Source organism: Chroicocephalus ridibundus, chromosome 13 (assembly GCF_963924245.1).
Source record: "Chroicocephalus ridibundus chromosome 13, bChrRid1.1, whole genome shotgun sequence".
In the NCBI taxonomy this organism is placed as follows: Eukaryota; Metazoa; Chordata; class Aves; order Charadriiformes; family Laridae; genus Chroicocephalus; species Chroicocephalus ridibundus.
Window position 1 is genome coordinate 6,154,474 of NC_086296.1, and position 23,857 is coordinate 6,178,330.

At 47.5% G+C, this 23,857-nt stretch overlaps 1 protein-coding gene across 1 annotated transcript; it reads left to right on the forward strand.

The window, feature by feature from the left end:
* The first annotated feature begins 4,118 nt into the window (after positions 1 to 4,118).
* RFLNA (refilin A) lies at positions 4,119 to 23,087 on the forward strand. The gene is made up of 3 exons (XM_063351502.1): positions 4,119 to 4,342; positions 15,416 to 15,525; positions 17,688 to 23,087. The coding sequence occupies exons 1-3, from the start codon at positions 4,133 to 4,135 to the stop codon at positions 18,019 to 18,021; spliced, it is 654 nt and encodes a 217-aa protein (XP_063207572.1). The 5' UTR covers positions 4,119 to 4,132; the 3' UTR covers positions 18,022 to 23,087.
* Positions 23,088 to 23,857: the final 770 nt, after the last annotated feature.

Consider the following 23,857-nt stretch of genomic DNA (forward strand, 5'->3'; position numbering starts at 1 on the left):
ACACTGTCCCTCTCTCATGATTTCCCAGCTGTGCTGCATCATTTTGTGCATTTTGATCTGACTGTTCATGATATATCTTACTAGCGGATATTCATGGCCATAAAGGGCTGCTGGATGTTGTAGTACAGTTGTGCTGGATACAGCAGACCAGCCAGAACCTGGACAAAGGGAAAGAGGGCAGAGAAAAGGTCGGGGTTGTAGAGAGGCTGCAAGGGGATCCCAGAAATCCCACCAGTGGGAGGAGTGCCAGATATAAGTCCCATGGTACTTGGCAAGGCAGGCCAGTAGCAGAGAGGAACAAATATTCAAGCATGTGGACAAAGTCCCAGCACTTAACTGAGGCATCTGTGAAGACCACACAGCTTTCAGCAGATTTTGGTTTATAAAGCCTCACCTGGAAACCTCAGACAACCGAATGCAGCCCAGTGAACCAAGGTGCAGATCACATCGCATCCCTGATGCTCTGCACACAGCATGTCTCTGGTCCTGAGCAGCACTGAGCTCCTGCAGGTCCCAGCAAATCACAAGGGTTTCTTCACCCATTTCAAGACCGGGCCTGGGGGTTGCATTTTATAACAAAAGAGACCAATGAAAAAAAAGGTTGGAGAAGTTCTGAGATATATGTGCTTCATAAAGCCCTCTTTAATCGATGTTGTCAGAAATATGCCTCTGCCTAAGAGTGAATCTTAACAGATACAGTCCTGCTGGATTTTTCACTAGTTTTCTGCTACTTGACTCTCCACTCCTTATTTTCTGTGTTTTACACTCTAATTCCCAGCTAGGCAGAGTTATTCCTTCAAAATTAGCGCTAGTAGTAGAGGCCACTGTCCCACAGCCTATGCCTTCACACACTGCTGCCCTTGTACCACTGTGTTTGCACCTGTTTGTCTGCACTCAGCTGCTCCAGAAAACTTCCCTCCAGACTTTTCCTTCCTCCTTGTCCTACCATACACACAAGTGCCCAGTTTCCCTGTTCCCAAGCCAAGACACAGGAATGTACCAGTCCCTAGTGATTGCTTCCAGCAAATTAAGAACTGCTGAACTAAAGAGGGTTTCAGTACAGCAACATGGCCTCAACTGAAAATCCCCCACTTGTTTTTCTCCTTTGGTAGGGCACCATGCAATATTTACGTCCTGTTTCAACAGGTCTAATTCTACTACCCCATATATACATCTGTGTCTGCACACTGTATCCTTCACCGAGTTTCCATTCAGGCAAATTTTCACTGGCCAAGAAACACATACTGTGGCTCCAGGAGGACTTCTGACCAAAGAACAACTCATTTCTATCATTCTCCGCCATCAGGACAGGAGCATTTCTTACCACCTGCCCATCCTGTGCACAAGACAGCTCCATCTTGGGTGAGCAACCCACTACTAACTTTAAACATGATAATGATAATAATAGTAACAGCAGCAACAATTATAATAATACCACGGTAATATGTGTACACATATGCCCTGCAGAACAACAACAATAATAACAATACCACTATAAAATGTGCACACACATGCCCTGCAGAACCCAGCAGCAGTTTTGCCAGTCATAAGTGAAGTCAATACCCCTACAAATGCTTGGCGATGCTCAACAGCGCCTAGCATTTCAACTGCTAAGAGTCCAGCAAACCCTAAACCACGAACACCCACTTCTGTGCTGAAGACATGTATTGTACCAAAATTTAGCTTTAAAAATATATGTTATTTAGCTCCAGGAAAAATTGGATTGTAGTTTCTCAAAACAAGATTCAGAAAAAAGTCTCCCCCCAACTGCTCCCCAAGTTAAAATATACCTCTCTAGGAGGAAAGGATAGCACACTCACCCCTGTCCAGTGTCTCTTTGTCCTACTCCTTTTTTCTCCTTGGAGGAAAGCAGCTCTGAAGATACTCCTTCCCCTTGCACATACGGTCTCGCTGGTTCAGGAGAGGGGCAGGGGAACAGGGGTGCAGGGAAACTGCTGGGCTGAATGCCTGAGTTCACAGTGTTAACTGGCTGCAGAATCTTATTACGTGATAGGTAGCAAGCCAGGGCCTAATTTATGGAAATTTTGACCTTCGGTTGCCTTTCGACATTTTCAGATCAGCCCTAGCCTGTGTGAGACATTAGAGCCCTTACAGTAAGGGGCTCTAAATCAGCCTGTGTGGCTGCTGGAGCCGATGAGAGGGTCAGAGGTAAGAATTCATTGAGGTTCGTGTGTGGGCTGCTCGGTGCCTGTTTGACATTTATAAATCAGTGACATTCCTCTGCACAGCTCAGTGCATACAGATCGCTTCAGTCACTCTGAGGCGGGCCCCTCATTTCAGTCAAGGGTGGGTTTGGGCATCCTTGGCCTTACCTTTTCACTTGAGCAAGAATACGTCTAAACAAATCCAGCTTTATGAGCTGGCAAGTTCACCTACCACCATACAGTGTCACCCTCTCCCTAAGGAGGATGGAGTGAGGGCCCTTTTAGGATCAACCCTACCTCCAAGGACTTTGTGCCATCTTCAGGGCTTGGCCATGAAAGCCTTCATCCCTAGGTGCAATACCAGACACCTCACATTTTCATCAGCTGCCACAGCAACCATCGTGTTTGTCTTTTAGCACAAACAGCCGTAGTCCCATTCTGCTGAGTGCTGGGCCAACAACTCTGACCAAGAGGAGGCATCCAGTTGGATTTCAACAGTTGCCCACAGAAACCTATTTGCCACGAATAAAGCTCAACTGGGCTGAGCTGTATGAGTGGGCCTGCCCCAAATTTCTCACAGTCTGGACTGTAGAGAGAAAACATGATCAGAAAAACATAAACAGGGCTGTAGACAAGGTAACGCTAACATCAGCCAGCTATTGCGCAATAAATGTCCATATTGGCTTCAGCAAGCCTGACCTGTTTAATCGCTGCTTGCTTCTCCGGACCCTGAGGCCTCATATGGACTCTCTGTTCCCCTCAGGGCTCGCAGTGCCTCTGGCACCAGCCGCTCCTCCCAGCTAGCGGCTGTGCTGGGATTTGGGATGGCCTCTCATTGCATTTATGGTGGCCTCGAACACACGACAACTCCTTGGTGGTTGTGGACCAGCAGCTGTGGAGCCAGTCAAAGAAAAAGACTGTGGTTTGGGCTGCGCTAAGCGGGAGGCCCAAGGACCGCCATGAGGGTATGGCCGGCACAGGGGCTATGGCGGGCTTGTACACCCTGGTAGCCAACATTGCCATGGTCATCCACTGCCTTGGTGAAGCCACCCTCAGCCCCCTCAAAGTGAAGAGGGACGATGGCTCTTGAGAAGAGCTCTTCCCTTGCGCCCACACACCTTGCCACTGAGGGGAAAACCTGCTTTGGGGGAGCGTGGGGATGAAAGAGGGACGAATATCAGAACTGAGGGAAAAATCAGACAGAACTGAGGGAAAAATTAGTCAGAAGTGAGGGAAAACTCAGAGCGAAGGGAGGGAAATCAGCGGAGGGAACCGCAGCTCCGTGATGGCGGGTGGGGAGGCCCCTCTCCCGAAGGCCGGGGGCACCGCCGTGTGCGGGGGTTGCCTCAGGTCTCCTCGGGGGGCGACGCCCAGGGGGGAGAGGGCGGGCGGGCGGCGCCAAACGCGCTCCCTGCTTGGGAAGTGCCTGCAAGCATACGGCCGGGGCAGAGCTGGGGGGCCGGGGGAAGGGGAGGGAGCTCCCCGGCTCCCCTCCCACCCTCTCCGGATAAATGGGCCGCCGGGAGGCGGCGGGCGGGCGGACGGCGGCAGCCTGTGGACGAGCACGGCCCGTGCGGCTCCGTCCCGTCCCCCGCCGCGCCCAGCGCTCCCTGCCGGCGGGGCCGCCCCGGGGCTCCGCGGCGCGCAAACGGCCGCATTCCCCCCGGGGCCGGGGCCGGGGCGGGGGGATCGGGCATTTCTTCCCTTCCCCGGGGGCCGCCTGACGGGCGGGGGGCGGGGGGCGGGCAGGGCGCAGGGGCCGGGTGGAGGGAAGGCGGCCGGGGCAGCCCGGTCCGGCCGGTGCTGGCTCTGCCCTCCGCAGCTGGCTCAGCCCGGGCTCCGGCAGGCTGGTGGCGGCGACCGGGACTCAGGGGGGCCCCTCTGGGCTCCTTTCCCCATCCCTCCCTCCGCGGCGGGTGGCGCTGGAGGATTTTCTCCCGCTGCGGCCCCCTCGCTGCCCCCCAGACATGGTAGGTCACCTACAGCTGCAAGGGATGGACGAGAGCCTGAAGGAGAAGAGCCGGGAAGGCTTGCTGGACAGCCCGGACTCAGGGCTGCCCCCCAGCCCCAGCCCCCCTTTCTACTCCCTCTCACCCAGCGAGGGCCGAGCTGGGGGCAGCGGTGGTGCGGACCCCCCGGCCCCGGGGCACCGGCGGGAGGCCAAGGACGGCAAAGTGGTAAGAGCCAAACTGGGCGCTGGGCTCTGTCCTCTCCAGCCCCGGGAGGGAGAAGGGCCGGCCAAGCCCCGGCATAGGTGTCAGTGAGGAAAGGGCCTGTGTCTGCTGATTGGGGCACCCCTGGGCTGGGTGTCCCCCTCGGTGCCCGGCCGCCTGCACTGGTGAATGAGGGCTCTCCTGGGCTCCTTGTGCCCCACGGTGGCCGCAGTCCGGCGTTGGCACTGCCACTGGTGTGCCCAGGCAGGGGGTTGGCCTCGTGCTGGCAGAGGGTTTTTGGCTGTGCTTACAGAGGTGTTGGCAGTTTGACTGGGTAAACTATTAATGGCATGGGAGTGAAACCCAGGTCTGAAACAGGCTTCCCTGCCTGCCTTAAGAACAGAAAAGTGTAATTGCTTCTCAGTTACACTGTCCTGCCTGGTAGATACAGGTTGGTGCTGCATCCGTCTGGACCGAGGCAGGGGAGCCCGTCTCCCAGTCGTCCCTACGCTCCAGCATCCCACATTCGTTTTGTCAGGAGCGTGGAGCCACATTTCCTGAAAGAAAGACAAAACTGTCCGTTAATTCAGGGCAGGGTACGGATGTCTGTCTGGGGAGTTGGTGTGGAGATGTGGTCTGGGGAGGGTTGTGTCCCGCTGCCCTTTGCTGGAGCGGGGTTTTGTGGTGTGGGTCTGCGTGGAAGGTTTCTCTGCTGCGTGGACGAGCCGGGCAGGGTTAGTGGTTTGTAAGCGCAGACGGCTGGCAGCGGAGCTATAGATTTTGGTTAGCCTGACGCGGTGCCAGTGAAGCAGTTGACTGTGGAGTGGGATTGGGGTAGATTTATTGTGACTATTATTCTGCTTTATTTGTTTATTTCTATCCCTTAGCTATAAAAAGTTCTTAAAATACAAAGTTCAGAGCATAAGTAGTGGTGGTGGAGGTTTTTAAAGGATGATGAAAGTTCTTCCCCAGGGATCTTTAAATTATTTTTTTTTAACATATATAAAGACAGTTGTAGGTGTATTCAACAGAGGTAACCGGCTTCTATATGGAATAAAAACTGCAGCACAAATCTTTCCATGGGAAAAAGTTATCTAACTGTGGATTAGTGACAATTCGAAGACTTCTTCCCAATAGAGACATTTTGCAATGACTTCTCACACCCTCATTACTTTCTCAAGTTCTAAGGCTATTTTAGCATACTATTGAAAACTGCCTTTTACTCACGAACATGCCAAAACCTTTCCCATGAACAATGACTCCTTCTCACCGGACTACGGTGGGTAGGGTGTGAGGTGTTAATTATGAAAATCAAATTGCAAACCCACTAACGCTGCAGTCCCAAATATGGAGCCTTACCTGCAGATGCCTGGGCATGCAGATGCCATCTTGATGGGACTGTTTATGTACAAAGAGTTACCCGTGTGCCTCTGATTTGGCAGGATCAGGCTGTGGCTATGTATTTGTAAAATTAAATGTGGGAGGAACATGAATGAAGGCTTGCAGGACCAGAAAACAGCTGCGGTGGAGGTGTCTGCAAAACTCTGTAATGGGAAAATGACAGCCTCCATTCCAGTAATATGACAGTTGGCCACTACTCCTCCCAAGAAGGCCCTTAGATATCAAAGATGAAAGAGCATGAGGAAAAACCTATTTCAGCTCTCGGTCTGTTAGGACTGAGAGTTTCAGTGCTCGACTCCTATGGGAAAAAAAAAAGTTATTCCTGTGGTCTGTGTAAGGCAAAATTAAGTTTTCCAGTTATTTTTTAATTTTGATCATAAATGTTCATTTTATACATTTCAGAGGAACTCACACTGTAGATATTTACCAATTTTATATGACGTTGCAACAGCATGGGTAGCCCTGGGCTCCTTTCTGTTAGAGTATGCGTTTCATACATTGTGGATATTTCCTGCCCTTAGCAGGTACAGGAGATTGCAGACATACTAACACTGAAACCAATTTGACTATTATTTGGAGTGGTGCAGGGCTGTGTTGTCAACTCTGGCTGTTCGGTCCACTGCAAAATAATGAAGTAGATAGGAACTTTCACTCTATTTGTACAAAGAGTTTCACTTCTTCTCATTTCACCCTGCACATACTGTACTTGCAGCTGTTATTAAGAAAGCAGGGAAAATATGGAGAGCATTACTTCCTTCATACTTCTAAATTTCAGTGTCTAATTAGCTTTAATCTTGCCATTTAACAAGGACTTGTAGATCTATGAGCAATTATGCAATCCATGAATGTGCTTCTGTTTAACTCTACTACTCTGCTGTTCATCAGAGCATACAGAATTGGCAAATCAATAATTGCAGCTATTTGCACACCAAGGCATGCTTTTTTAAATCGCCTGTTATATTAGTGTTTGTTTTGCTTATAAACGTGACAGGGCCAGGAATGCAGCCTGCAGTCTTTGTGTTATAATACTATAAAACCATATATAAACTCAGTCAGTAACAGCCAAAATTCTTGTATGTACGGTTACAATAAATTGCTGTCAGGTGAAGAAAACAACATTCCAGATCTGTGGGAAGTATTTCATACTATTCCTTGCTGCAGAGCTATCAAAACCACCAGCCTGAACCCAGTAGCGTTCTTTTGCAGTCAGCTATTTTGCTCCCCCTTCACAAATACATTGAAGAATTTTTCTGCTCCAGGACAGCTCTTCTCATACAGCCTAAAATGAGACTGCATGCCCTTATCGAAGACTTTCTTGTGTGTAAAATCTGCGCTCTCTCTGCTTTGTGTTATTAACTGTGACTCTGAAAAAGTAAACTCTCTTCTCTTTAATAAGCACGACTTTGTTTCAAAGACAATGCACCATTTATTCACATTTAACCAGCCAATTTGGCTACAGCTTTGGGATCCAAGAAAATATGAAAGGCAATTTAGGGCCAGAGTCATAAATACCACAAGTTCAACACCATTTAGGGACCTTTTTTTTTTTTTTGCTTTTTACTTGCAGTGCAGGAGAAATGGGTTTTTATTTCTTCAAATAAAGTCCATGTAGGGAATTTGTCAATTGTTTTGTGCTTAAATGCAAATATCCTAATGAAAATAGAAGGTGACTTTTACCTAGTTCTGCCTTTTAAATCTGAAACGTGATTAAATTGATTCTTAGGACTTGGGTTACTGAATTCTCTGGGCTTTGCATGTAATGCTGGGCCAAAAGGAACGTAAATACAATGAAATAAATATCTAATAATATACACAAAGAAGCAGTTGCTGGAAGAGTAGGGAATGAAATGACATCAAAGTAGCCAGATCTGCTTAGAGTTTTCCCTGTTGTTCTTGCCCTGGGATAGAGTTTTAGGCTAGAAGAACTGCTTTTGAACTGTGCTGAAATAAACATTTTGCATTCAATAGCATAACTCTAATGGATATCAGGGGACATCAGGATCACATTCATCTGCAGAACTATCAGTCGTGCCTTCTTGAAGCAGCAGACTTCTTGTCCCTTCCCAGCACTGTTGCCACTGCAGCAAGCTCCTTTTTATTTGAAAGACTTAAGTATTTGTGCATTCAATCTGCCTCACTGAGCACTGACTTCTACAGGACTATATCCTAGTGGATCAGCCGTCAGATGAATGCCCCATGTAGGGAATTTCTACTTACATTCAGGAGCCAACAGTGCAGACAGTGTCAGACAACAGTGTGGTGCCAGAATCAGTCTCGCAGGGTGGGAGGAGATTCCATCTTCATCTCAAGTGTAGAAGAGGAGGATACCTTGCCCCTTGGCACAGCTTTCACAGGGATGGTCCCACCAATGGGGTCTAGGTCAGCATGTGTCCCAGCCCTGTTGGATTTTTGGCTGATATTAAAAAACAAAAAAACAAAACACCTCTTACTGACATGCTACATTTTGAAGAGACCTTGGACCACAGAGCCAGCATCTCATCCTTCACTGAAAGTGCTCCAGGAAGAGGGACTTAGTGGGGACTGGGTGGGGAACATGAGCATCAAAGGGTTTCCAGGCAATATGTCACTTCCAGACCTGCCAACACCTACAGCAGAAGCCCACGTGACAGAAAGGCCCAGCACTCCCAACATGAGCCAGCCTGCAGCCCACACACGAAGCAGGTGACATGTCTCTCCAAGCCCACGTGTGTCCCAGCAGCTCTGGGGAAAGCCCCAGGCTTGTGAGGGGAGCGAGACACCCATCCGGCACAGCAGGAGGGCTTGCCTCCAGGCGTGGCATTTGCAGCCCGGCATCCTGACTCAACTTCTGAACCGCTCCCACCGGGTAGGATCCTGCAGGAATTCCCCCAGCAGGGGTTGATGGTGGTTTCAGTTTCGTGCCTGGGAAAGGGTAACCCCGCCTGGATGTCCCCTGTCCCTCAGCCCCATCCAGTTCTCAACATGTGCTCGCACCTCTTCCTCCTTGGTTCAACGCCAGCACTGAAGGAGGGGGAATGGCTCTGGTCTTCACCTAATTTGCAAACCGTGACAGAAGTCCCGTCTGGGCAGGTCAGGGAAACGGTCATAGCGGTCTCATCATCTGCTCTGAAAAATACGGCTGTATCTAGGGTGGTGTCTTCTAACTGTTTAATTTCCATCGCGGCCCCGTGTAACTCAGTGGACGATAAGCAAAGCAGCACACATTTCCCACTTGAAATAGAAGAGGGAGATAGGCAGGAAGGATGTAATTCTTTGCAATAATAAAGCCCTACTTTATACCTGAGGTCTGCATTTACTGTTATCACCTTCAAATAAAATCTCATCCGGCTCTAGTATAAAGTACTCGTAATGTGCAATACATGAAGATAATGGGAAAACAAATGGTCTGTTAAACAAATACTGCTAGAGCGGAGAATGTAGATGTGTGTCAAATAACTCAGCCAGATCTTTCATTATAGCTGTAAATAACAGCTGAGTAAAGTGACGTTTTCATGGACCTGACATGTTACCGTAGTGGGAAAGTGTGGTTAGAGATTTGCTTATGCCCTAGCTAAGTTAGGAGCTGGGAATTTGGGAAGCCGTATCCTGTTTGTAGCCCTCACGCTTGGAAAACCATTTCCCCTTGTAGTCCCTAGAGATCTAATGCCACATCTTAGTGCCGTCCACCTAATGAGCGTAGCAAAAGGAGTTGGTCAGTTCTGGTCCTCTTGCTCTTTGGGGAGAAGGTTTTGGGGTGGTTTATTTATTTCAAGTCACGTTAATTTCCTTTCCTTTTTGTTGCTTTGCTGCCTGGAACTTGGAAGCTAAAGAACAGTCAGTATATTTCATGCCAGTTTCATGGCACTTTTTCCCTCATCTTTGTTTACGACTTGATAACTCTGTTTCTGTTCTCGTAAGTTACTCCAAATAAAAAGTATCTTAACCCACAGAATCGATGTAATTATTAGAAGTAAAATAGCATTATTCTGCCCACTATATTATTTTTGCTGTTGTTCAGAACTCTGTGGTCTAAGTACTGCCTGGAACCACTCACTGAGAATGCCCTCGTGGCAGGTACGAAGCAATGACACGGAGCTGAAGGATGTGTGTCTGTCCTAAAGCGAAAGCCCCCTAAATTCTTATGCCACCATAAAGGAAGTGCTGTTGCTTAGCTGTAGATTGAATTCCGTTCAGTAACTGATTTTATCTGTGTTTATCTATGTGCTACTTGAAAAAAGCAGAGTTTAGCTGCCCAGGCTGTTACATGCCTGAAAGGCATTGGAGTTAAGACAGAGGGAAAAATGCAGCCAAACAAGAAAGCACTTCAACTTTTTAATAATACTGTAACCCTTTGCTGGTTGAAACAAATTACGTACTGGAAAGGAAATAAAAATGATAGCACATTTACTGCTTAATTTTCACTTTGGCTCTGTTTTGAGGGCATACTGTGTACGCATGGGCCTCACTTTTTGATCTCTCCAGTATCTTCCCTTTCACCTCCTTGACCTTCCTGGACTACCAGACTCCTCCTCTCCCTGCATAAAGATGACAGGGTTGTGGTGGCTTTTGCAAGGCTGCATCTGATAAGTAATAGCACAGCTCCAGTTACTGGGGACAGATTAATCGGGTCCCAGCTGTAGCCTTCCAGCACAGCAACCCTAGGGTTTGTTTTTTGGATAGACAGACCTCAGCTGTGGATCACTTGTGGACAGCCTGGTCTAAAGACACATGGGTTTCTCCTTTTCACCATCAGTGACCCCCAGTAGTCTGCAACAAGCTCTGCTCCCTGCCAGCCCATCTGTGATGCAGGGCAATAATGAAACTCACCTTACTTGTGAAGCATCCGTAGATCACTGAGTGATTGCTAGAAATAAGCCAAAGATCATCATTTTCTCAAGGGAGCTCAGCAGTCTGGTGTTCCTCTTCTTTCAACCATTCCTGTGGAGAAGAAAAAATAATTGAGTCAGTATTTTTTTTGACAGGCAGAACATGTTTGTTTTGTTTTCACTTTAAAACAGGTTGGAAGGAGCTGGTGTTAAACTCTTGCCAAAAAGACAGCTTTTGATATGTGCCAAGCGTATAACATTTCAGCCCCAAAGACAAATCTTTTGGCAAGCTCATATCCCCTATTCCTTGCATCTCAACTGCAGGTGAGATGCAGGAACAGGTATTTCAGAACATCACTGGAGGTGAAACAAAATGTCATCTGAAGTGCCTTTCAGTTGCTGCTGTGTAAAACTGTGCTTACTGTTCAGTGACCCTTTCATTGCGTTCAAGCAATTCAGTCGCTTGTTTGGTGAGCAGACTGCAGGGTCTTGCAGATGATCTCTATTTTTAGACGGTGCATTCTAAGTTATTTATGTTTTCCATGTGCAGACTTCCAGGTGATTTCAAGGTTTCTGACCTGCAGCAGCTCACTGTACTGCTTGTGGTAGATAAGTGTGAATCTGTAATGGTCTCTGATGGCTGGTAGAAGTTGCTGGCTTTGGCTTCCCAATGTCCGCAGTTGTTCCAGCTTTCTAAATTAGTCAAGCGAGGCCTGTAGGTCTGAAGTTGATGCTCGTTTACAGCATGGGAAATGCATTATGAGATGCCTTTTGTCAGCCTTCCCTGTCCAGGGCAAGGTAAACTGTAACCCACAATGAAAATAGTCTCATCACCACTCCATCCAGAACTAACCTGGAAAAGCGTTAATCCTGCACTCACCAAATTCAGTGGCAACTTTTTGACTATGATTGATTTCAGTCATGCATGACAGAGCCTCCGTTTCTCCATGCACACTGGTGTTGTTTCTGCAGCATGTTCTTGTTTCCTGTTCCCTGCTGTGGGACTTGTGATTTCGACAGACGGCGTTTGCCTCTGTGCCCGCGCTCTGACTGAGCAGCACCCCCGGCACACATTGGGCTGTGAACCCTGATCCTGTACAAACGCTGGGGGCCAGATGCCCCAGCAACGTTCCTGCTAAGTCACAGGAAGGACTTCGCCTCCTGCATCTTCATCTCTGGGGACGTTTAGAGCACGCTTAGTGTCAGCGTATGTTAGCAAGAAGTGTGAAGGTTTGTTTGCCTGGAAGCACTGAAATGGATTCTTTAAAACTGCTTCTTTAAAACTGCACCTTACAGTTGCCCTTTGCGGAACTGTTAAGATATCTGGTTTTCTCCTGCGTTAATCTAGCAAAGAAGCTCATGGTTACCATCTGTCTGAATTTGGTTTTTAGCATTCTAGCAAGCTAATCTGGATCTTAAAAGCAGCTTAAATCACCCAATCTTCACTTGTCCCTGGCCAGTAGAAGCAAAGAAGACGATAGTCCCATAGGCTAAACTCACAGTAAGACAACATTGGGATGCCTGTGTGGCTCAGACCAGTGCCTCCCAACCTTTTTTCTGGTTATCTAATTCTGCAGTCAGTTTTGGCAGCATGGCCTGAAAACATCTGTTGTTTAAAAGCTGGGACAGAAGAGCCTTCCCAATTCTGTTCTGCCTCTCTGTTTTTTGGGGGATTGGTACCAGTTTGTGAAACTGTTTTTGGTGGCTGTGACTTATTTTATTTGTTATGGGAAGCAGCAAACCCCCAACTTGCTGGTTACACTCAAAGAGAACTCTTGCCCCTCCCCAGCCAAGGTGAGCATCGGCTCCCCAAAGGCAGTGCACGAAGAGAGCAGGGTGTGCAGAACACTCCAGATGCACTTTCTTAGGCTGTCAGATCACACGAAGGAGAGTTTGCCTGGGCATGGAAGAGGCAGTGGTAGTTCAAGGGCAGGGTCTTTCCCTTCAGAGCCTGTTGCAAACTTGCACCCTTGTCAGCAGCATTTCCTCACGATGGGACATAAAAGCCCAAACCACTTACAAGTCAACATTGTTTTGTGCTGAGAGTCATGGTTCATGGTAAAAATAGGACATTCAAATATTTTCCAGTAAGAGGTATTCATACCTTTAGGTCTGCTCTTCATGTTGCAGGACAAGGCCCACCTTCCTGCCCTCTGCAAATTCAGTGTTTCATCTGGGAAATTGGAAACACCTTTAGCTGAGCTGAGCTTTTCAAAGGAAGGAGGAGAGTTGTTTGGGGCCTTTTGGACAAGACCTATCCTTAAGTGGGTACAGTGTAAAAAAAGAGGGCAGGTTCTCAACTGGAGTTTTGCCAGTGTCAGGTATGGCCACAGGAGTATAAAGAGAAAGAGAACAGGCTCCTGAAGGAGGGCCACGTATCCCCAGTCTGTCTTCCCTCACCAGTTAAAGCAATCTGCATCTCTTTGTGGGGGAACCCCCCCCAAAGCTTGCCATGTGCACGTGGTGTTTGACTCCTGCACCCAAGTGAACCTCTCCTCATGTACAAGATGTCTTTAGAAAGAGCTCTGGACATGTGAGGACTGTTAAAAGCTGGAGATCTGCACCCTTGTGAATTAAGGCTTGTCTGATCTAAACAACTCACAGAGCTTTATTTACGACCAGAAAGGCTGCCCTTGCCCTCCCCTGTCAAGAGTGTTGAAAGCAATCCAGGAATGAACTTTGCCTTTTGGCCAGTGTTTGGTAGTGAGGGTGAACATACCTTCTTTTTTTAAAAAAAAAAATTCATTTTTTTCCCCACCTATGCAAATACTGTCCTTTTTGACAATGGAACAGAAGTATTCAATCAAAAAGAGGGGTTGGCCATTTTACTTTACACTTTAGCACAGTAGTAAAGTGCAGGGATATTTCAGTATTGAACGAGTAAACAGCTTTGTGGCTTTGGGACACGGAATTGAAGGGCTTGTCTAATTCAGATGAAGCAATGACATTTTTTGCCTTAGTCTAAGGCAGAAAGCCCAAGGCACTAGAGAAAACCAGACCTCAGCTAGTGGGAACTGATGCTCTTTGAGTGGACTCAACAGAGCTTTGCCAGTTAACAGCAACTTGAGGGATAACCTGGCGAGCATTTGGGGACCTGCATGTTGTACAGGGTAGGGCACAAGCTGCAGTACCTCTTACCCAGCACTGCCAGTAGGAACCAGGTCACAGCTCCGGTGTTCCCCCCTGTACCACCCAACCAGAAGATGCTGGAGAAGGTGGAAGGGAGTGGCAATACAAGAGCTGTATCCTCAGCTACCGCCAGTGGATTCTGTGAGTCCTGAGATGATCTTACTGATTTACACAGATGAAATACGTCTGTGATTCTAGCACATACAACCTACGCGTGGTGGAAAGTGGAAAAACTCCATGAACTTTTCAGCCATCTAGAGACCTTTCAGTCCTGCACAGAGGCTGCCAGGCATCTCCTTTAAAGAGATCCTGTGTCCCTGTGTGTCATAAATCACGACCGACAGAAAAGTGTTCGCAGGGACCAAAACCTGCAATGACATTTTTCCAGGAGGGCAGGATTAGGCTTAATTAGCTGCTGGGCTTGGTCCAGACACCAGACACAAGGATCCCTATATGTAGGAACTGATTTTTAAGAGCACTCCAATATAGAGAAGAAGGATTACTCATTTTTGTGGTGGGCAGAGGACCCTAGGCTGGACTGTGACAATCTGTCAGAATAAGTAACCTTAGGGTATAATTAGTCTTAAAAATCCAGTTTTCAGTGTCAGGAGTTGGAGCAGCTCCATTCATTAAAAAGTCCTGGCTTGAAACTGGTTTCCTGCATTGTGGAGGCGACAAGGTGCCCCAGTGTCTCACCCCACGCTCAGTCGTGCGTGGTTAACTAGAATGTCCCTTGGAGCATGACAGCCATTTTTGGCACAGAGACTTCAGCAACAGCAAATCTACCACTTCCCCCACTGGATCATTGCAAGGGATGTATTATTTTCAGCATATATATATATAAAAAAATATATATATACACATCTCACTTAAGTAGAACTGCATCCTTTAAGTCAGCAGACTTAGGCCCTATCTCTGTGCTACATCAGATTTAGAGCAGTTCTTGAGTCTTTGTAAAACTTCTTAATTCCTAACAGTGAAGACTGAAGGCAACATCAGGGCTAAAGAAAACCCCCAAACAATTGCAATTCCTATGAGAAGCAAGAGAGGAAGAGTAAAGGAAGGGCTAAATTTCAGTGAACAGATACTGCAGCATGGAGTGCTGGAGGTCTGGGCAGAAGCACTTACCTGGGGTGCTGCGCTGGGCGGAGGGTGGTGGAGATGGTGGTCTTGGTGGGTGGAGGGCAGCCTGCTGCGTCACATCAGCCCTGGGAGCTGGAAGTCAGCCTGCAAATTGATATAGACACAGGTGGCAGATCATGAAGTCAAGGCATCTTAAAGGCAAGGCCTGTACAAGGCTCGTCTGTGCAAGGATGGGGGTTAATGGTCCCATTCTTTGCCAAGCACCTTAAGGCTGTTTTTTGGCAACTTGACGATGGTCCTCCCCTTTGAGCATGGAGACGAGTGCCTTCCTTGGTGTGACGAACACCCTGCTCACCTGGGGCCCTGCTGCAAACCTGGAAAAGACAGGGACTGCGAGGGGGAGCTGAATGATGCTGAGAGTGCAAGCAAGGCGAGCTTAGATTGCATGAAACAGATGCTGCCACAGTCACCCATTCTCATTGCCAAAGAGCCTGTCACTTGCAGTGTCTCCCATGGGACTCTCAGGAGACAGAGTTCAGCAAGGTTGGAGGCACTGGCGTCTCCTGCCAGTACTGAACGTGCTGCTGCTGGCTGCTCAGCTGCCACCCACACCACATTACGAACCATGCCAGCCTCATCTGTTGTGTCCCAACACTTGCTGTGCTCTTCTTCCCTGCAGATGCCTTACCTGCTCCTGAACCCGTCCATGCCAGAGATGAGGCCTCGAATGTACCCTGTGTTTTTTGGAGAAAGCATTGAGGTCAGCCCTGAGCCCGTGCAGGAAATCAGGTACAGATGGGATGGGGTGGGTACGTGGGGATTTCTGTCTTTTTCCTGGTGCTTTTCCTTCTGCAAAAAATTAAAATGTGTTTACAAATGAGAGTCGTGGTTACTTTGATGGGAAGGGAGGGACAGGTGGAAGAGTAATGCCGGAATTAAAGACACTGACAGCAGCAGAGGTGGAGAGGAGGAGGCAAGAACTGGAGGGAGGCTGTAAGAGAAGAAGACTTTCTTTCTAAGGCCAGCTCAAATCCAAGGCTATGAGAGAAAACCGTTACCATCTGTAGGCTTGATGTCCTCCACTAAGTAACCTGATGGTCTTCACCCTGTTTCCTGCCGACTTGTATCCTCAGATGAATCAAACCCCTTATAATGGGCACCTGTTCTTGTTAGCTCTTGCAGCAGAGAAACCAACATTAGACCAGCCCACAGAGACAGAATGAGTTCCTGCTGATGAGGAAATGGTCCCTCAAGCCAGTGATGGAGGTGTTCTGACCTCCTGTGAGGCTGGTGCTGCAGCCAATGGATAAACGTTGATCTCTCCTCTTCTTTTGCACCTTTGCTGGTGTGGAATGTATTCTGGAAACAGCATGGAGCAGTTACACACAGTTTGGGGCAGGGATGGTGGGAGGACTGTAAACCCAGTTCCCATTCCCCTCAACCTATGCAAACGTCTCTCTGGAAATGTACCCCAGTAAATCTCTGCTTGCTGAGGAACTGCCAGCGGGCATGTTTTTATGGCGATTACATCAGAGTCTTGTTTTATGTGTGCTGAATGACTTGCTTACACCCTAGCTGTGCAAAATACATTACAGCAGCTCAGATTACATGCAGTGCACAATCAGTCAAAACCCCTCCGGGTGGAGGTAATGACAAGCACACACCCAGCTTTTAATCTTTTTTACGTGGAGCTGCACATTCCTTGGCTGCTGATTGCCAGAGGAGCGTTTGGGGAGCAGGGAAAACAAGTGCTGCTCCCCATGGCCAGGGATTCTAGGAAAAGTCCTTTATGTGGCCTGGTTTCCATACATCCCTTCTGGAGGCCAGCAGAGTGTTAACATAGGTGTTAACATCGCCACTTCCTTTGAGACCAGTGGCTTGGATATTGGACAATCATAGTCCACAGCATCCCTTTGCTTTACATGCTGTTTGACCATAGCTTGGGTTTTCTGTAGGTCCCAACAAGCAGCCTCACCCCTCATCTCCCAGAACTCTGATTTTAACTAGCTTGGGCGTCTTTGTGTTTTGATGGCTAGGCAATAATAAAGAAAAAAGGACAAACGCACAGCCTTGACAGCTCAACAAGTGTCCATTACACCATGCTACTGCCATCTATGGAAATCTTATGTATGTTATTTTCCTGCCAAGTCAGAGCTTGCATGGACAGCAGGACCTGTGAAAGCAGCAGGAGGCATGCTGTGTTTAGAAGTAGGTTCTCCCTCACCCCAAAGGGACATCCCGTGACCGTGACCCACCAGCAGCATCTATTCAGCCTGGGCACTGGGGCGGTCACACCCCCAAGCCTAGCACTAGCAGTAGGGAGTGTGGTGAGACCTACCGTGAGTCAATGATCAAGGGACCTTTGTTTCACAGGGGCCCTCAGCATTTCAAGTTGATGCTGCATGGCTGTGCTTGTTAAAAATGCTCAGGAAAATGCTGTATCAAGCATTTTCCTGTGATTTCAAGCTTTTCCTGCACAGTCCATGGGTGAATGTCCATTCCTCAGCCTCTGACCTACCCCACCTGAGGGGTTTCACTGCCTCTTGATGTCCTTTGCTAGCAGGGTGTTTGCCTCCAGTGTAGCTCTCAGGGTCCAGTGGGGCCCTGGTGGGGCCCATGGAGGAGCACAGAGGAAGAAGCAGGTTGCTTGGAGCCCGTGTAACAAGGTCTTTTCTGCCCAGGCATGACCAGGCAGGCTTGGCCCTCTGTGCACATGCACTGCAGAAATGCTGAGATGGATTCAGAGCAAGGTGGGATTCCACCAAGATTCACCAGCAGGAAGGAGTCCTCTTGGCGCTCCGCTTTGGGTTGTAGGGTTGGCAGCTGCCCCAGTGTCTGTGCAGTAAAAGGTCATAAAAGTTGCCAGCTCCAAAGGGTTAGAGAAGGGTCCTGTCTGTCTTCTCTCTTTTGCTGCCTGGGCTGTGTTCCTGATACCTTGCTGTCCTTTGTAGGTGCAATTCTGAGGTGAAGTACGACTCTGAGAAGCATTATCGGGATGACATCTTCTATGGCCCCATCCCCACCGTCACCACCTACAGCGAGACAGTCATTGCTGCTCCCAATTGCACCTGGCGGAACTACAAGTCCCAGCTGATCTTTGAACCCCGCCAGAAGCCACTGAGGTTTCAGAGCACGACCATCATTTTTCCTAAGCGTGCCAAGAACATTTACCGGACCACCCTCAACTACAGCTTGGGTTGTGCCAAGCGTTGGTTTGCTTCCAGTGTGCAGCTGGAACTCTGTGAGGAAACCAGCCCGTGCGTCATCTACAGCGAGACCCTCTGATCCGCCCTGCGGCTGGCAACCTTGTGACCTCAAGGAGGCTGTGGCCTTTGCTGGGTCTCTGGCTGGGCCTTCATTGATGGCGACTGAATATTATTGGCTGGAAAACACATCGTCTTGGGTGAGGCTGAACTGGCTGGGAGAAGGCTTGCAGGGCATGGGATGGTTTTGATCAGTGAGAGGCTGGCTTGTATTTTGCGACGTTCCTGGCATTCATGGTCTGGATTTTATTTTTGTTTTTTTTTCCAAGCATATCTATTTTTGACTTGTATTTAGATTAAATCAAGATGACAAAGGACCCTATTATCCATAGCAGAGTGCTGCCTTGTGAGCTCTGTAGGTCTTGTCTAGCACATAGGTGAGACTTACTGTAACCTTCAGAGCTATTTTGATCTCTCCAAAGGGGAAGACCAACTGCAGAGTCAGCATCCAGTCTGCCCAGCGTACACTAAGCCAGGTCTCTTATAGTTTAAATGCAGAGGAGGTGGTTATTTGTATCAATACATTACAGCTTGCTCCAACAGCTCATCTGGGAGATAGCTGCCATATTACACTACAGCAGTAACCTCAGGCCTAACTTACTGGGAGGAGTGGGGACTGTCTGCAAGAAAAAGAGTAAGAAAGCAGACGCACGGTGCTCTTGCTAGCAGGTAGATGTTTATATACCGTAGTAAGGCACAGCACAACCAGGAGACGGGAGAAAGGCCTACCCCGATGCATCGCCACCTCTTCTGTGAGCCCAGCCAAGAGCATGTAGGGGAGATTGAAGAATCTGAATTCTGATGGGCTATTTTCTCAAAGTGTCCAAGTGATTTAGGAGACCAGTGCCCTTTTCCAAAAGTATCATCAGTTCAAGTGTGCCATGCTGTTCATGTTTCAGACACACAATTTACAGGGATCTTTACAGGATTGCAACCCTTTTGAGTTTCAGGGCATGGCTGTATTGCAGGGAGGAGTGTAGTACAGGGAGATGCTGTCTAGCTTCAAAGAAGCCAGTGCAGAAACTCATGAGCAATGTTGCTCACCCTCTCAATAGTTTCCATACCTGTGCCATGGACAGCTTTGCTGACTGTGGAGGAGCAGCCAAACTTTCTCAGTGTAGAGCTTGAAGTATTGAAGAGCCCAAATCCATGCAGGTTTTCCTTAATCAGCTAGGGTGTAGCAATTCAACAGGTACTTCACAAACAGCTGAGCTGTCTTTCAATAGGATCAAGAAACATAGAGCAGGAGTCACTGCAGCCATCCTAAGGTATACCATTCCCCGCTCATGAGTCACATCTCCTCGTATTTCTTCACTTTAGTAGCTTGCTGAAAATGTGCGAGAGCCTGGATTCCTACAAACATGTAACCTTTGAAAATGGCATGGAATTGTCTCCAAAAATCTTACCAAGAATTTTTGCATGCTACTCAGAAGAGCCTGGACTTAGAAAATAACCACACAGCTTTGGAAATTAATTTCCAGCTTTCCCTCTTCTAAACTTTCCATTTTGTTCCTGACTTGCTGTGAGTCTGATCGAGTTATTTCAGAACACAACTGAGCAGCCAAGTCAGAAAACCTATTAACAATGTCAACAAGACATAGATGGTTGCCCAGAACAGTTGACGCACAAACCCACAGAGATTAAAAAAAAAACCCTGTCAAACTTAAAAAAAAATAATTAAATAGTAGCTTATAAAGATACTTTTTCCATCAGTTTCAAAAGGCAATTGGTAAATATGACCAGAACTGTGACCTTTATGAAACAGAGTTCTCTTGTTTAAAATGAAGCACAAATGTTCCGCCAGAGGTAAATACAGGATCTTTATATCCAAATTTAAATCCTGACAGCTGAAGCATCATGAGTACTGAAAGATGTGTGCTATGGCAGTGATGAACGCTGCCTCTCTGTATGGGAGTTAGGACTCGGTAGGGAGAAATCTCTCAAAGGATTTCCAAGGCTTCCACCTACTGTTGAATTCTTTTCAGCAACACAGAAACAAGGATTATATTTGTTATTGCTCAGATTGTGCTGTCACTGACTGTCAGCATCAAAGCTTGGAAAAGCAACATCTGCCTCCAAAGGGATTATTACGCCTGAAGCAACTCTTCTCCCCAGAGCTCCAGCAAACATCAGTGCTGCGGAGTTAGCTTAGACAGCAGGGCGGCTGAAGCTAAGATGAATGTGGTCCCAGTGCAGTGCAGGCTGGTGATGCAGTTGCTTGCTAGCTCGTCTTGAGGTCCGTCTTGTTTTGCCATGTGCTGGTAAGCAAGCCTTGTGACCAGTGGAAATACTCATCTGCCTTCCTGGGAACATCGTGAAGGCTGTTTCCATGCTCCTGAGAGAGTCTGTAGCAAAGGGGTTAGATTTCCAAGCTGAGCAACAGTGTAATCCAGGTTCAAAAGCAGGGACAATATTCCTACCCAGGAGATCCCTGCATGATGACAGATTAGATTGCAGGCACCTTCACTGAGCAAGCATGAAGCAGGCTGACCTCCAAGCTGAAGGGATGCCAGAGCCTCCCTGTTCTGACCATACATCAGGCTTTTTTCCTGTTAACAGTTGGATTATTCCCCTGCTCCAAGCACAAAGCTGCAGGTTTTGATCATGCTGGTCTTTGAGCAGAACAGGTTTTCCCCAGCTGCAGGCTTCTGCCCACTTTGTCCACTGTTAGTTCTGCTTCCTAAGTAGTTGCCGCAACAGAAAAATTCAACCCTCCCCCGAAAAACTAGTGTGCAAATACAAATCCAGTGGAGAGACCTGAACCACAGCCTGGTCTTTGACCTCGCAGGGACAGGGGCTGCTAAGGCAAAGTCTCACAGGTGGAGATGTGACCCCTGGGAGGGTGCAATGGAGGGCTGCATCCTTGGCACTGCAATGTCCCTGCATGTCCAGGCCAGGCCTCTTTGAAGCTTTGTGCTTTGTTTTCTTTGCAAATAGACTAGAAATGACCTAACGTGCTCCTGCCTCCTTGAGCTTAAGCAGCTTTTCTGGTTTTGCCATGTCAAGAAAAAAAAGCCAGCCGTCAGCTTGCATTTCTAGGCTGCTGAACACACTTTGAGCTGTGGAGCCATGGACAGGACATGGTGGGCTACCACCCTGGACCACATCCAAGCTGTGACATTGCCAAGTGCCTAAGCCATGTAGAAATTTTTGAAAAATACCTTCTTACATGGTGTCTCCCATGGGCCCATCACAAGCTGCTTTTCTTCTCAGTGAAAGCTGGCGTTGGAAAGGGACTTTGTTTTTCCTGAGGACAAGAAAATCATAGACCGTCAGGTCTTCACGCTCATGTGGGCGCAGATCCCACCCTGCCTGCCCACTCTCTTGCTCCTATCCCTGTGGCTGGGTTAGGTGGTGGTAGAAGAGCCAAAGCTCACCTTGCTCACGACTGGGAAAAGCAATGACTTTTTTTGTTTTACTGAAACACCAGAAGCTGAATTTTATGTTTGTGTGTTGCCAATTAAGAATTGCTCCCAGCAGCCAAGAAGTGCCTTACCTGTAATATGTTTGTATATCTAAAAGGAATGATTAGTCCCGCTAGAGAGGTGTTTTTCTTTTAAAAGGAGCATCGTTCTTCTCAAACAACAGATCCTTGCTCCTGCATATTTTCTCAAAGACACAAATGACAAATTTAGACCATGGAAATGCTGCTTAGAAAGGTGAGTTTCCTTGAGCAGCTGGGACTGTGGCTACACATTTTCTCCCCGGGATACTAAAGTACCTGTTGCCCACAGTCCTGTAAGCCTGATAGGTAGAGTCAGACTCTGCCTTCAGGAATTATTTTCTGTCAATAGTTATTTTTGAGATCAGAAACTTTCTGAGAAGGCATCTGTTTTGGGGAGGGGAAGGTTTTTTTCAATGTGGAAAATCGATCTCAAAGGTGTGGGGTTTGCCCTTCATCCTCTTCATTCCTGTGATTGTTTTGCCCCTGAATGCAAGAGAGCATGCTTGTGTCTGGTCTGCCTGCATTGCTGTCATTGCATTTGGGGCCAGAAAGAGGGAACCCGAACGAAATACTGACCTTTCGGAATCTACAGAATACTTTGCACAAAACGCAGAGACGAACTTTGACCAAACCAGTTCACTGCTTCTTTCATCTTTAATTTTTTCTTTTTTCTTTTTTATTTTTTCCTAAGCTGGCTCTACTTTTCTTAATGTGAAATACAGACAGATTTGCACCCTAGGTGCATACTTTCTGGGAATGATGGAATGAGGTTTGGGTGTTGATAGCAGTGTTTGAGTGAGCTGCTGGTCAGAGAAGTGAATGCTATTTACTATTTATGTTGAGTGTGTCTTAAAAAAAATGGGAAAGGTCACTAGAAGGTTAATGGGCAAAAGACTTTGTAGAGCAAACCGAGGACTAAAGGCTGCGTGAATCTGATCTAGAGGCGAATGGTTCTGTGCGTGAACACTGTGAGCTAGGATACTTAGCCATTGTAGTTTTGACCTGCCTTTTTTCCTGCAGGGAAGAGCATCCTTGCCTTCTTTAGAGCTGAAACAAATCAGATCCATCCTGTCACAGTTACTGAAGTCTGTGAGTGTCAGCATTCTCCAGGCTTGCGGGGACTCTGTGTATCCAGCACAGATAGACAGAGCTGTCCCTGTGTGGAGGTGGGGGAACACTTTATAGGGGAACGATGGATCTTATTGTGAGATATTCACATTTCTACTGCCAGATAAACTCTGCTCCCTGAGGATCACCCCATCAGTCACAAATTGATCTGTTCTGGACATCTCCCCTAAAGGTCTCTGATAACTGTTGTATGTTATAAGTCTTGGGAGGCACTAATTTCTTTTCAGATACTGTGATGGCCATCCAAATGAGCAAAGTATCCTACCATATGAATTGTGACCTGAAGATGGGGCTGAGAGGTGTTTGAAGGTTAGAGAATGAAGAAAAGAACATATTACTGGTGGAAATGCATAAGGATGTGTCATATTTTTATTTTTGTAAGTCTGATTCTCTAAGTGCTTGTAAAGTACCTTACTGTTGTATATGTGGTGATGCAGTAGTTCACAATATCCTTTTATTTTTGTATATTCCCCCCCTCCACAATAATCCCTTCCTGTTCAACTCATAGAGAGTAATTTAAGAAGACAAAATTTATATATCGTAATAAAATGCTCAAACTGTCATGATGATGTATCTGGAGTTTCCTTCCTCTTCCTTATCCATTTACTTGGTCCCTAATTCCCCTTTCCCATCCAGAGGGAATGTTGTTGGTGTCTTCCTCCCTTGCCTGTGGGATTCAGCCCAGCTCCCCGTGGTGAGGAGGCTGAGGTTTCAGACGTGTAAATCCTGCTCTGTCACATATGCCCAGGGAAAGTTGAAATAGCTCAAGCAAAGGGCGCAAAACTTACTCTTCCTATAACAGTTTTACCATTTATTCACCCTAAATTTCCCTCTTCCTGCTTGATCTTGTTCTACCTAACTGTGAAGCCCTGGTGTTCAATGTAGGTGATTCCTCTCCCAGCTTTTCCATGGCCTTGAAGGGCAGGAAGAACCGACATAATGCTTATTTCGTGTCCAGGTATCCACATCCTAATACGGTATCGGGACCCCTGCTACATCCTGCCTTTCCAAGTCATGGAGGCAGATGGGTTGCATGAGGGCTAAAACCCTGGCTAGCCACAAAGCGTGTTTTAAAGCCGTTGCTGTAAATGCTTCAGGCTCACCAGCCAGCTATTAGTAGAGCGCTCAGCTGTCTTCCAAGACCTAAGATGTCTGCAGGGAGAATCTGACACTAATCCTTATGGAAAAATCATATTGGATTTATAGGGATGAAGTCAATAGACTTGGACGAAAAGAGCTGTTAAAACTCTGAGGAATGGCAAGGAGAAGGAAAGCCATGTTATGC